At 43.1% G+C, this 14,894-nt stretch overlaps 1 protein-coding gene across 1 annotated transcript in view; it reads right to left on the reverse strand.

The window, feature by feature from the left end:
• LOC105881715 (coiled-coil domain-containing protein 7) overlaps positions 1-14,894 on the reverse strand; it is a 149,167-nt gene that overhangs the window by 72,254 nt on the left and 62,019 nt on the right. The window contains 1 exon segment of the mRNA XM_075997568.1: positions 13,659-13,734. Within this exon segment, the coding sequence (XP_075853683.1) occupies positions 13,659-13,734 (76 nt within the window).

The raw sequence follows: 14,894 nt of genomic DNA on the forward strand, positions 1-14,894 counted from the left end.
TACCTCACTGTCCACTTGTCTGTTGTCTGCTTTGTTTGTCGCTGGATTTCTGTGTGTGTGTGAGTGAGTGTGACATCTCTCGTTGGCTTGTTGGAGTCTCTGGGTTCTGTGGTTTCAGCCCGAGAACCCATCAGGGTTGCATGGGTTTTCAGGCTGGGGCCATGGAATCAGGGGACCCATGAAAAGATCCGCAGGGGTGACTAGAACCCCCAGGTGAGTATTCCCCTGCATGGGCTGGCAGCACACAGTGGATCTCCTGCCGCCCGTGCCAGGAGTGGCTAGAGCGGAAGGGGCACGGCCGTTACCTCCGTAGGGAGTGTGAAAGGCTAGGGATTCAGATCCTTGTCCCCAGTGCCCCAACTGCAGAATATCGGTTTGCACATCTGCCTATTATCAACTAGCCATGGGACAGGCTCTAACAACGCCGTTGTCCATCCTGGTGAGCCATTTTAAGGATGTCAGGGCAAGGGCACACAACCTGTCCCTGAAGGTCAAGAAGGGAAAGTTTGTTACCCTTTGTGAGGCCGAGTGGCCCGCGTTTGGAGTGGGGTGGCCCAGGGAGGGATCGTTTGATGCCTCCTTGATCGAAAAGGTAAAAGGGGTGGTATTTGGCCACAACGGCCACACTGATCAGATCCCCTATATTGTGGTCTGGCAAGACTTGGTTCTAGACCCGCCACCCTGGCTGAATGCCCTCCTACCTGCCCCGAGGGGAAAGGCGGAAGTTCTGGCAATTAAAGAGGTCAGAAAGGAGAGGGCACGCAGTCCGAGGTCCGCTGGGACGCCAGTGTTGCCGGACTCCAATCTCCGAGAATCTGAGAGACCTAATTAACCTTTTAGACTCTGTTCTTTTTACTCATCAGCCCACCTGAGATGATTGGCAGCAGTTGCTTAAGGTGCTCTTCACAACGGAGGAAAGAGAAAGAATTCAGGGAGAGGCGCGGAAGCTGGTTCCGGGGGAGGACGGCAGACCTACTACAAACCCGCGAACCATCAACCGAACTTTTCCCCTTGAACGGCCGCTTTGGGGCTACGATGAGGCTGAAGGTAGGGAGTGTCTCCGGGTCTACTGCCAGACTCTGATGGCCGGTCTCCGTATGGCGGTGCGAAAGCCGACCAATTTGGCCAAGGTAGGAGATGTTCGTCAGGGGCCGGAGAGCCCAGCAGCATACTTAGAGAGGATCATAGAGGCCTTCCGGCAGTACACCCCATAGATCCCACAGTGGAGGAGGATAAGCCACTGTTATGATGGCGTTTGTCAATCAGGCAGCCCCGACATTAGGCGCAAGGTGCAGAGAATAGATAGATTAGGTGAGAAGACTCTGCAGGACCTTTTAGAAGTGGTGGAGAAGGTCTATAACAATAGAGAGACGCCAGAAGAGAGGTTAGAGAGGATCAGGATAGAAGACAGGAAATTCCAAGCTGGGGAAGCACGGAAAGCAAACAGAGAGATGGTTAAAATCCTGCTAGCCACCACAAAAGGGGGGCAGATAGGGTCAGAGGATAGGGAAAGGCCCTGGTGGGAGAGGCTAGGAAGGATCAATGTGCCAATTGCAAGGAGCATGGGCATTGGGCCCGAGAGTGCCCCAAAAAGAAAGGGGGGCGAAGACTTGGAGGTCCCGAAAAAGTCATGGTTGTAGGACAGGTGACAGACGAATAGGGAAGACGGGGTTCCGTCCCCCTCCCCGAACCTAGGGTAACTTTTCAAGTGGAGGGAAACCCAGTCAGCTTCCTCATAGATACAGGACCAAACATTCAGTACTAACGGAAGACACAGGAAAATTGTACAGTAAGACCAGTTGGGTGCGGGGAGCAACAGGAGCCAAACTATATCAGTGGACCACACGGCGGAGATTGGATTTGGGTTCAGGACAAATGAGTCACGTCTTTATGGTCATCCCACGCTGCTACTGGGAAGAGCCATCCTTACCAACCTTAAGGCTTAAATTCATTTTGAAGAAGAGGGAGTAATAATTGATAATAAAGGCAATCTCATCAACAGCCCCCGGGTCACTCAGATCCTGACCCTGACACAGGCAGATGAATATAGACTGTACCAGCCCACAAAAAGCAGAGAAGAAGGCATGGAGCAATGGCTCTGTGAATTTCCCATAGCGTGGGCCGAGACAGGAAACACAGGATGGGCAAAACACCGGCTGCCTCTTTACGTTGAGTTAAAACCCGGAGCCGACCCAGCCCAAGTCAGACAGTAGCCCATGTCCCAGGAAGCCAGAGTGGGAATTATGCCCCACATTCGGAGACTCCTGGACAGTGGGATTCTCTGAAAATGCCAGTCAGCCTGGAACACCCCCCTGTTGACGGTGAAGAAACCGGGGGGTAAGGACTATAGGCCTGTGCAAGACCTCAGAGAAGTCAATGCAAGGGCCCTGAATATCCACCCCACAATCCCTAACCCCTATACCCTCTTGAGCTCTCTCTGTCCCATGGTGTCTTAGTATACCGTCCTAGACCTAAAGGATGCCTTCTTTAGCCTGGTGGTGGCGACACGCAGCCAGGAGATTTCCGTCTTTGAGTGGTGGGATGACGAGAGAGGAATTCATGGGCAGCTGACGTAGACGAGACTGCCCAGGGGTTTAAAAACTCGACTACCCTGTTCAACAAGGCCCTCCATGATGACCTGGGTGAGTACTGAACTAATCACCCAGAGGTGACTCTGCTGCAGTACGTGGATGACTTGCTGGTAGCTGCACCTAACCCCCGGGCCTGCCTAGAGGGCACCAAAGACTTATTCAAAGTATTAGGTGAGGTGGGGTACCAAGCCAGTGCAAAGAAGGCTCAAATTTGCAAGGATGAAGTCACCTATTTGGGATATAAAATAAAAGGTGGCCGAAGGTGGCTAACTGAGGCAATAAAGCAGACTGTGTTAAAGATACCCACTTCAGCCTCGAGCCGAGAACTGAGGGAATTCCTGGGGTCGGTGGGTTACTGCCGCCTCTAGATTCCAGGGTTTGTGGAAAAGGCTCGACCTCTGTATGAAGGGCGTAAGGCGGGGCGAGCATGGGAGTGGACTGTGCAAATGGAAGACGCTTTCCAGGCCCTGAGGGCAGCCATGCTGGAAGCCCCGGCCCTAGCACTCCCTGATCCTACAAAAGAGTTCCACCTGTTCATAGACGAGAAGAGAGGAATAGCCAAGGCGGTACTCACGCAGGCCCTAGGACCCTGGAAGAGACCGGTGTCGTACTTGTCTAAAAAAAAAAACTATTAGATCCGGTGGCAGTGGGGTGGCCAGCGTGCTTGCAAATCATCGCAGCCACAGCCCTATTGGTCAAAGACACTGATAAGCTCACCCTAGGGCAGTGGGTGCAGATCACCACCCCGCACGACATAGAGGGTTCTGAAGCAGCCACCGGGACGGTGGATCACAAATGCGAGGCTGACTCATTACCAAGGGCTTTTGCAGGACGCACCCCGTATCGAGTTCCGGACCCCTGCCGCCTTAAATCCGGCTACGCTTCTGCCAACCCCCGATGCAGCCACACCTGAACGTGATTGCCTTGAGATCCTAGCCGAGACCCAGACGACCCATAGATACTTGAAGGATCACCCCCTTCCAGGTAGAGATCTGACCTGGTTCACGGACGGAAGCAGTTTCGTCCAGGACGGACGCAGGTACGCAGGGGCGGCCATAGTAGATGACCAAGGTAAACTTATCTGGGCGGCATGCCTTCTGCAAGGGACATCTGCTCAGAAGGCAGAACTAATAGCGCTGACAGAGGCTCTTAGCCGGGCCCGAGGAAAAAGGCTGACAGTGTACACTGACAGCCGCTATGCCTTTGGGACTGTGCACATATATAGGGCCCTCTACAGGGAAAAGGGCTTCATCACGGCAGAGGGAAAAGAAATTAAGCACAAGCCTGAAATACTCCACTTACTGGAGGCTGTTTTGCTGCCAAAGGAAGTGGCGGTAGTCCATACCCCGGGACACCAGAGCGGGGATTCAGTGGAAGCACGGGGCAATCGGAAAGTGGACGCTGAAGCTAAGAAGGCTGCAGAAGGCACTCCGCAGCCAAACATCCTGCCACCCCCGGGCATGGGACAGTTGCCTCCTCCACCGGACTATTCCAGTGTAGATGAGGTCTGGGCCTCAGAGCAGCTACGTGTAAGAAAAAGTGAAGACGGCTGGTTTCGGGACGAAGAACATCGCCTAATAGCGCCAGAACTCTTAGGACGCCACCTGTTAGAACACCTGCATCAGACCACACATCCAGGGAAGAGAAAGATGCTGCAACTGCTGGACACTGCTCAACTAAGGTTCAAGTCACAAGGATGGGTTCCAGATGACATCGTCAAAAGTTGCCGAGCCTGTCAGGTCATGCAGCCGGGGAGGACCAGAGGGACCCATGCAGGTATGAGGGAAAGGGGGAGGCAGCGAGGACTATTTTGGGAAGTGGATTTCACAGAGGTCAAGCCTGGAAAATATGGGTACCGATATTTACTGGTCATGGTAGATACGTTTTCCGGATGGGTAGAAGCCTTCCCTACGAAAGGAGAAACAGCTTTGACAGTAGCTAAGAAAATATTAGAAGAAATAGTCCCCAGGTATGGACCACTGGAAGAGATGGGATCAGATAATGGACCTGCGTTTGTCTGTCAGGTTAGTCAAGGGCTGGCCCAGGCTATGGGGATAGATTGGAAATTACATTGTGCATATAATCCCCAGAGCTCTGGGCAGGTAGAGCAAATGAATAGAACAATAAAGGAGACCCTGACTAAATTGGCCCTGGAGACTGGCGGAGACTGGGTGACCCTCCTTCCCTTCGCCCTGTTCCGAGCCCGGAACATCCCTTATCACTTGAGTTTAACCCCTTTTGAAATCATGTACGACACACCCCCTCCTGTAATTCCTAGGATGAGCCCTGAGGCTCTTCCGGGACATCCCAAAGAAGTGTTATAAGCGGTGCAGGTTCTGCAACGTGTCCACAGTCAAGTATGGCCGGACCTCCGTGCTATCGACTGGCCTGAGGAGGAGGGTGCGGGACACCCGTTTCACCCACACCAGCCAGGGGACTGGGTGTGGGTGAAACGGCATAACAGCAAAACCATTGAGACGAGGTGGAAAGGCCCCTATCAAATTATTCTTGTTACCTCCACTGCTCTTAAGGTCGATAGAATAGTAGTGACCTGGATACACCACTCCCACGTGAGACCTGCTAATAAAAAAGACCAGGAGCGGTGCCAGGACCAGTGGAAAGCAACTGCAGACCCGAAGAATCCTCTGAAGACCAGATTGACCCACATGGCGGCGACAGCCCAGGACTGCTGACCCAGACTTGGACTGGGGTTGTGGCATCTAAAGATTGAACTGGGTGACAACATGGATGGGTTGCGGTGGGGGTTGGTTGTTGTGTTTTTGGGATGTTGTGTTTTTGGTCTAATGTTTTTGGGATGGAGACCTACAGCTATACTTACCACCCCGAACCCCCACCAACCCCATAACCTTACATGGGTCTAAAGATTACTGTATAATGGTGTTAGTGTTCCCAAAAATAATATACCACACTGAGGAGACAATATATGAGGGCATAGTAGGGCGAAGAGTCACCAACCTAATTTTTGAAAGAAAAAGAGAGCCCTTCACAGCCATAACCCTGGCTACTCTTTTTGGCTTAGGGGCAATAGGAGCAGGAACTAGTATCTCTTCTCTGGCAATGTAGCAAAGAGGGTTTAATACTCTGAGGGCAGCTGTTGATGAAGATATTGCAAGGATAGAAGATTCAATCTCACACCTAAAAAAGTCACTAACCTCCCTATCCGAGGTAGTGCTCCAGAACCGGAGGGGGTTAGATCTAGTATTCCTCCAGCAAGGAGGACTATGTGCTGCCCTCAAAGAAGAATGTTGTTTCTATGAAGCCCATACGGGAGTTGTTAGAGAATCTATAGCTAAGGTCAGGAAAGGGCTTGCCCGCCGCAAACGGGAATATGAACAGCAAGCAGGTTGGTTTGAGTCTTGGTTTAAACAGTTCTCCCTGTTTAACAACGCTACTATCCACCCTACTAGGCCCACTCATTATGCTAATCTTAGTCCTTACTTTCGCGCCATGTGTAATTAAATAGACTAGTAGCTTTTGTGAAAGAACGGATAAACACTGTCCAGCTACTAGTATTGCAACAACAATATCAGCAGCTATGGTCAAGTGCTATAAAACTAGAGCACCTAGGAGACCTTGAGGATGAGCAAGAGTGCTCATCTGCTACCTAGAGAAAGGGGGGAATGTAGGACAGAAGAAGGGCAGAGGAATTTTTCCAATTGTTGGGAATTTACTTGGGTGGGGCAATGAGCTAACCACAAACTTTTGCTTCTGGTCATTGCTTGCTTGCTACGCCGCTGTAGGGGGAATTATGGGATGAGGTCATTGAAGCATGGGCGACTGGCCCATCAGGCAATAGAGGGCAACCAACCTGCCAATTATTTCAAAAGGCAATAGTGGGCAACCAATTATTTTAAAGGTCAACGCATGATCCACGCGCAGTCAGTTTGTGCGCAGCTTGTGCACCATGGGGGTAAAAGGCATGCCGTTGTTCCAGTCGGGGTCCTTGCCTGCGAGAGTGGCCACTGCGTTGGTGCTCTGGGGCTTGGACCCTGGCTAGCCAGAAAATAAACCTCCTCTTGTGTGATTGCAAAACAAACAAACAAACAAACAATAAATGTTGGCATGGATGTGGAGAGATAGGAACACTCCTACACTGTTGATGGGACTGCAAACTAGTGTAACCTCTGTGGAAAGCAATATGGAGATACCTTAAAGAGATACAAGTAGATCTACCATTTGATCCAGCAATTCCACTACTGGGCATTTACCCAAAAGAACAAAAGATATTCTATAAATAATAGAGCTTCACTTGAATGTTTATAGCAGCACAATTCACAATTACAAAGATATGCAAACAACCCAATACAACCCAATTTATGAGTAGATTAATAAAATGTGGTATATGTATACCATGGAGTACTATTCAGCTATAAGAAACAATGGTGATCTAGTACCTCTTGTATTATCCTGGATAGAGCTGGAACCCATTCTACTAAGTGAAGTATCCCAAGAATAGAAAAATAAGCACCACATGTACTCACCAGCAAATTGGTTTCACTGATCAACACATAAGTGCACATATAGGAATATCATTTATCGTGTGTCAGGCAGATGGCAGGGGGGAGGGGTGTCTGTATACACACACATAATGAGTGCGATGCACACCATCTGGAGGACGGAGACGCTTGAAGTTCTGACTGGGGAAGCAGGTGCAAGGGAAACATACGTAATCTAAACAGTTATATCATCTTTCTCAATGGTGTTGAATAGTTTCTGTAGTATAGGTATGAGTTCATCTTTGTAGGTTTGGTAGAACTCTCAAGTGTAGCCATCTTGTTTGGGACTTTTCTGTTTGGGGAGGTTTTTAATCACTGCTTCAATTTCTGAGCTTGAAATTGGTCTATTCAGGAGATCTGTTACCTCCTGGGTGAACTAAGGGAGGTTGTATTTATCCAGGAATTTGTCCATTTCATCTTCGTTCTGTAGTTTTTGGGCGTATACATTTTTATAGTAATCAAATATAATGTTTTGTATTTCTGTGGTGTTTGTTGTGACCACTCCTCTTTCATTTCTTATTGAGTTTATTAGAGTCTTTTCCCTTTGAGTCCTTGTCAATCTAGCAAGAGGGCTATCAATTTTGTTTATCTTTTAAAAAAAACAGCTACTGGTTTTGTTAATCTTTAGGATAGTTCTCTTGTTCTCCATTTCATTCAGTTCCGCTTTGATCTTCATTATTTCTTTTCTTCTACTAGGATTGGAAGTTGTTTGCTCTTCTTTTTCCAGTTCCTTGAGTTTTTTCATTAGGTTGTCAGTATCTAAGCTTTCTGTTTTTTGGATGTGAGCGTTAATTGCTATTAGTTTTCATCTCAGGTAAGCTTTTGTTGTATCCCACAGGTTTTGGTAACAAGTATCACCATTATCATTTTGTTCAAAGAAATTCTTGATTTCCCTCTGAATTTCTTCCTTGACCCAAGAATTTTTCAATAATAGATTTAGTTTCCATGATTTTGTGGGGCATTGAGTGCTTCTGTTGGAATTGAACTATAATTTTATACCATTATGGTTGGAGAAGATACAAGGTATAATTTCTATTTTCTTGAATTTTTTGAGATCTGATTTGCGGGCTAGTATGTGATCAATTTGGGATAAGGATCCATGAGCTGCTGAGAAGAATGTAAATTCAGCTTTATTTGGGTGAAATGTTCTATAGAGATCTGTCAGACCTTTTTGGTCCAGGGCTTTGTTCAGGTCCATTATTTCTTTGCTTATTTTCTGCTTGGAGGATCTATCCAGATCATTCAATAGAGTGTTGAAGTCCTTCCTAACTCATTCTACCAAGCCAATATCACCTTGATACCAAAGCCAGGAAAGGACGTAACAAAAAAAAAAATTATAGACCAATATCCCTCATGAATACAGATGCAAAAATCCTAAATAAAATTCTAGCAAACAGAATTCAGCAGCACATCAAAAAAATAATTCACCACGACCAGGCGGGCTTTATCCCAGGGATGCAAGGCTGGTTCAACATATGCAAGTCTATAAATGCAATTCACTTCATAAATAAAATCAAGAAGACCATATGATTCTGGCAATAGATGCAGAAAAAGCATTTGATAAAGTCCAACACACCTTTATGATAAAACCTCTTAGCAAAATAGGCATAGACGGTTCATACCTTAAACTTATCATATCCATTTATGACAAACCCACTGCTAATATCATCCTAAATGGGGAAAAGTTGAAATCATTCCTGCTTCAATCCGGAACCAGACAAGGATGCCCAGTATCTCCTCTCCTATTCAACATAGTACTCGAAGTCCTAGCTATAGCAATCAGACAAGAGAGGGGTATTAAGGGTATCCAAGTGGGGGGAGATGAGATTAAACTCTCGCTCTTCGCTGATGATATGATATTATACCTAGAAAACCCCATGGAGTCATCCAAGAGACTCCTTGACTTAATACATTTGGTAAAGTCTCAGGATATAAAATCATTATACAAAAATGAGAAGCATTCATATATGCCAAGAACCATCAAACAGAAACTCAAATAAAAAATGCAATACCCTTTACTATAGGCACAAGGAAAATTAAATATTTAGGAGTATATTTAACGAAAGATACGAAAGATATATACAAGAAGAACTACGAAACACTAAAAAGAGAAATTCCAGATGATTTGAACAGATGGAAAAAAATCTACCTTGTTCATGGATTGGTAGAATGAATAACGTTAAAACGTCAATTTTACCTGAAGTTATCTACAGAATTAATGCAATCCTCATCAAAATATCACCAGCATTCTCTACAGATCTAGAAAGAATAATTCTGCAATTTCTTTGGAACCAGAAAAAACCCCGTATAGCCAAAGCAATCTTAAGTAAGAAAAACAAATTGGGTGGCATCAGTCTTCCTGACTTAAAACTTTACTATAAAGCAATAATACTTAAATCAGCCTGGTACTGGCACAAGAACAGAAGCATCGATATCTGAAATAGATCTGGGATACCAGAGATGAAACCATCAGTATACGGCAACGTAATCCTTGATAAAGCAGACAAAAACATACAATGGGGAAAAGAATCCCTCTTCAATAAATCGTGCTGGGAAAACTGGTTAGCTACATGAGGAAGACTGAAACAAGATCCATATCTCTCACCTCTTACAAAAATTCACTCAAGATGGATAACAGACTTAAACCTAAGGCATGAAACCTTAAGAATCCTAGAAGAAGACATTGGGAAAACCCTATTAGACATTGGTCTAAGCAAAGAATTTTTGAGGAAGAGCCCCAAAGCAATCACTGCTGCATCAAAAATAAACAAATGGGATCTCATCAAATAAAAAAGTTTCTGCACAGCTAAGGAAACCATCATTAGAGCAAATAGACAACACACAGAGTGGGAGAAAATATTTGCTCTCTACACTTCTGATAAAGGCCTAATAACAAGAAACTATCTAGATCTTACAAGAATAAATAAGAAAAAACCAAACAATCCCATCAAGAAATGGGCAATGGAAATGAACAGAAATTTCTCCAAAGAAGACAGAATAATGGCCTGCAAACATAAAAAAATGCTCAACTTCTCTAATCATCAGAGAAATGCACATCAAAACCACAATGAGATACCACCTAACACCAGTGAGAATGGCCTGTATCAAGAAATCCCAAAACAACAAATGCTGGCGAGGATGTGGAGAGACAAGAACACTCCTACACTGCTGGTGGGACTGCAACTTAGTGCAACCTCTGTGGAAAAGAATATGGAGATACCTCAAACAGCTAGAAATAGAAATACCATTCGACCCAGCAATAGCATTGTTGGGCATCTACCTGAAAGAGCGTAAGACATTCTACTATAAAGACATCTGCACCCGAATGTTTATGGCAGCACAATTCACTATTCCAAGATCATGGAAACAATCCAAGTGTCCATCAATTCACGAGTGGATAACTAAAATTTAGTATATGCTCACAATGGAATACTATTCAATTCTAAGAAATGACAGTGAATTAGCACCATTTATGCTATCCTGCATTAAACTTAAACCCTTTATGACACAAGATCAAGAAAACGGGCTCCACATCTACTCGCCATCAAATTGGTACTGACTGATTAAAACTATGATGTTCAAATGGGGAGAGTGCCCACTAGGGTTTGGGGGAGGGGGAGATACACATCTTAGGGTTGTGGTGAGCATAGTGGGGGGGGGGGAGGGAATACATCTAAACCTTCCAAGGGAAAGGCTAAGATATACAATGTAACCCAAAGGTCAAAAAAAGGGAAAAAACAAACTTTTATGGGTTGATGGGCAAATGGGAGGAGGAGGAGGGGAAGAATTTACACTTACAAAATATGTGTGATGTGCACCACCTGAGAGTAGGACATGCTTGATGTTTTGGTAAGGCCGGGGCAGCGGGGAGGGCTTGGGGAGGAATAGTAGGGGCAATATATGTAACCCTAACAATATTTGTACCCCCATAATATGAAAAAAAATTAAAAAAAAAAGAAGGGGATAGGAAGTGGTTGAGAAAAAACGAGATAAGATCCAAAGAGAAAAGATATATAAAAAGAGAAATACTGATACACATGGAAAAACAAATAAATTCATGTTTGACTTTCATTAAAGGAAAAGAATAAAAAAATAAAATAAAATAAACAGTTATACCCCCATAACATCCAGAAATTAAAAAGAAAAAGAAAACATGGTACGTGTGTGTGTGTGTGTGTGTGTGTGTGTGTGTGTGTGTGTGTGTATATGTTTGGGTCTATGTAAAATAAAACATTATTCAGCCTTAAAAAATAAGAAAATCCTGTCACATTCATTCATTCATTTGCATGAACATGAATGAAACTGGAGGACAATATGCTAAATGACATTGTAACTTTTTTTTATTTTTTTTTTTGAGACAGAATCTCACTTTGTTGCCCAGGCTACAGTGAGTGCCACGGCATCAGCCTAGCTCACAGCAACCTCAATCTCCTGGGCTCAAGCAATCCTGCTGCCTCAGCCTCCCAAGTAGCTGGGACTGCAGGCATGCGCCACCATGCCCGGCTAATTTTTTCTATATATATGTTAGTTGGCCAATTAATTTCTTTCTATTTATAGTAGAGATGGGGTCTCGCTCTTGCTCAGGCTGGTTTTGAACTCCTGACCTCAAGCAATCCGCCCACCTCGGCCTCTCAGAGTCTAGGATTACAGGCGTGAGCCACCGCACCTGACTGACATTGTAACTTTTTTAAAACTATGGTATAATACACATAACATAAAATTTATCACATTAACCATTTTAAGTGTACAGTTCAGTAGTACTAGGTACATTCACATTATTTTACTACCAATCTCCTGAACTCTTTTTATCATGTAAAACTCAAATTCTATATGCATCAAACAATGATCCCCTATTTCTACCTTCCCCATCTCCCTGGCAACGTTGATTCTACTTTCTGTCTCTCTGAATTTGATTACTATAAATGCCTTATGTTAAGGGGAATCAACAGTAGTGTATTTGGCTTGCTGGAACTGGCTTGTTTTACTTAGCATAATGTCCTCAAGGTTCATCTATGTCATCTATGTTATAGCATGTATCAGAATTTCCTTTCTTATTGACACTAAGTAATATTCCATTGTGTGTATATGCCACATTTTGTTTATCCATTCATCCATTGTTGGACATTTGAGTTGCTTCCATCTTTTCGCTATTGTGAATAATGTTTTAACATAGGTTTATAAATATCTCTTCAAAACTCCACTTTCAGTTTTTTGGGGCATATACCCAGAAATGGAATTGCTGGATCACATGGCAATTATATTTTTAATTTCTTGAGTATCCCACATAATGTTTTTTCATAGCAGACATTTTACATTCTATGTTTTTATCATTTTTTTTTATTTCGGCATATTATGGGGGTACAGATTTTAAGGTTTCAATAAATGCCAATTTCCACCCTCCTCCCACAAGTCTGAGTCTCCAGCATGACCATCCCCCAGATGGTGCACATCTCACTCATTATATATGTATATACCCGCCCCCCTCCCCCTCCCACCTGCCCAATACCCTATTACTGTACTACCTATGTGACCACTTAGGTGCTCTTCAGCTAATACCAATTTGCTGGTGAGTATATGTGGTGCTTGTTTTTCCATTCTTGGGATACTTCACTTAATAGTATGGGTTCCAGCTATAACCAGGAAAATATAAGATGTCCTATGTCACTATTGTTTCTTAGAGCTGAATAGTACTCCATGGTATACATATACCACATTTTATTAATCCATTCTTGGATTGATGGGCACTTGGGCTGTTTCCACAGCCTTGCGATTATGAATTGTGCTGCTATAAACATTCGAGTGCAGGTGTCTTTTTTGTAGAGTGTCATTGGATCTTTTGGGTAGATGCCCAGCAATGGGATTGCTGGATCAAATGGTAGATTCACTTGTATTGCTTTAAGATATCTCCATATTGCTTTCCACAGAGGTTGAACTAGTTTGCAGTCCCACCAGCAGTGTAGGAGTGTTCCTCTCTCTCCGCAACCACGCCAGCATTTATTGTTTGGAGACTTTTTGATAAAGGCCATTCTCACTGGAGTTAAGTGATATCTCATTGTGGTTTTGATTTGCATTTCCCTGATGATTAGAGATGTTGAGCACTTTTTCATATGTTTGTTGGCCATTCTTCTGTCTTCTTTAGAAAAGTTTCTGTTCAAGTCGTTTGCCCATCTTTTAATAGGGTTATTTGATTTTTTGTTGCTGATTTTTGTGAGTTCTAAGTATATTCTAGTTATCAGTCCCTTATCGGGTGCATAGGATGCAAAAATTTTCTCCCATTCTGCAAGTTGTCTGTTTACTTTCATGACTATTTCTTGTTTTTGTCATTTTTAATTTTATAAATTATACATATGTCTAATCATAAAAATTAATATAAAAACTCTAAATATTGTCACAGAAGTCTTATTTTCTTTATGTTTGCAGAATTTCTGCAGAAAATACATACTATTTTTGTAATTAAATATGTATTGATTAAAAACATATTATTATCTGCTAATTTTTCAAAAATAATAAAGTATAAAAACAGGAAAAAATAGTTATTTTGAAAGCTTACCTGTCCAACATATTGGACTGGTTTTCAAATATTTTCAACATGGTATTCAATCGATGAGTCAGTGAATGAGCAGTTTCTATAGTAAAAATTTAAGAAAGCAAAATTTTAAAGGTATTACAAATGTCTAAAGTTATAGCTCTACACCTATATAACCAACTGCTATAGATATGAAAACTAAACAAGCATAAAGATGAACTAGTAGGCCACATGAGTATTAAAGAATAAAATAGTTATGATGAAAATAGCTACCATTTTATTAAACACCTATTATGTGCAAGTTACCATGTTATTTTGTATTCTCTTAGTCTTAAAGCAAAAAAGAAGATACTGTCACTATTTTCAAATAAATAAATTCAGGCTCAGAGAGGTTATATAACTTGATCAAAACTATTCACCTAATAAATGACAAAACTGGATTGAGGTCCAGCGTATGGGACCTCGTTATGATATGGCATAACAGAGGACTCTAGGATGCTAAGAGAACTTCTTTGGTTGCTGTTACTAAGTCAGTAAAATCTATGGGAGTAATCAAGCTAACCTATTAAGTTTTCCAACAAATTTCAAATTTAACATAAAAAGGAATCTAAGATGCTATTTAAAAGGGTACCAATATAATGAGGATCCATAATAAACAATGAACACTCAGGGTAAGAACACAAGACTCCTCTATCAAGGAGCTGAGAAGAAAAAGGAGGAAGATAAAAATAAGCTAAGCCTTAAAGAATGTATAGAATTTCATTAGAAAGAAAAAGTGAAAAACAAATACCATAAGCAACAGCAAGAAAAGTAGAAATGTGCAAAATATATCAAGGTTACCAAATATATCAAGTATATCAAGGAACCAAGTCAACAAGAGGCGTTGCTTTAGGAAAGTCAATACTTATCAAAGATTCAAGTGGAATATAAGGAGAAGCCAGCTTCAGAAGAATTAAATTTAGAATTTCTTATAGGCAAGACAGAGGAATTGAAAATGCTTACATAATGGAAGCTCCATGACCTTTCCCCCATACCTTGCCCTATACATCTCTTCATCTGTATTCTTTGCAATATTTTTTACAATAAATCAGTAAATATGGCTGACTAGAACCATGCATACACAACCTCATCCACTTAAAAGAACCAAAATAGTGTGTAAACAATAACACTTTGGGGGGAATGGACACACCTGAAGTTCTGACTCGAGGGGGGAAGGGGGTAAAGGGCAATATACGTAGCCTTAACATTTATACCCCCATA

Source organism: Microcebus murinus, chromosome 25, assembly GCF_040939455.1.
Source record: "Microcebus murinus isolate Inina chromosome 25, M.murinus_Inina_mat1.0, whole genome shotgun sequence".
Classification (NCBI taxonomy): domain Eukaryota; kingdom Metazoa; phylum Chordata; class Mammalia; order Primates; family Cheirogaleidae; genus Microcebus; species Microcebus murinus.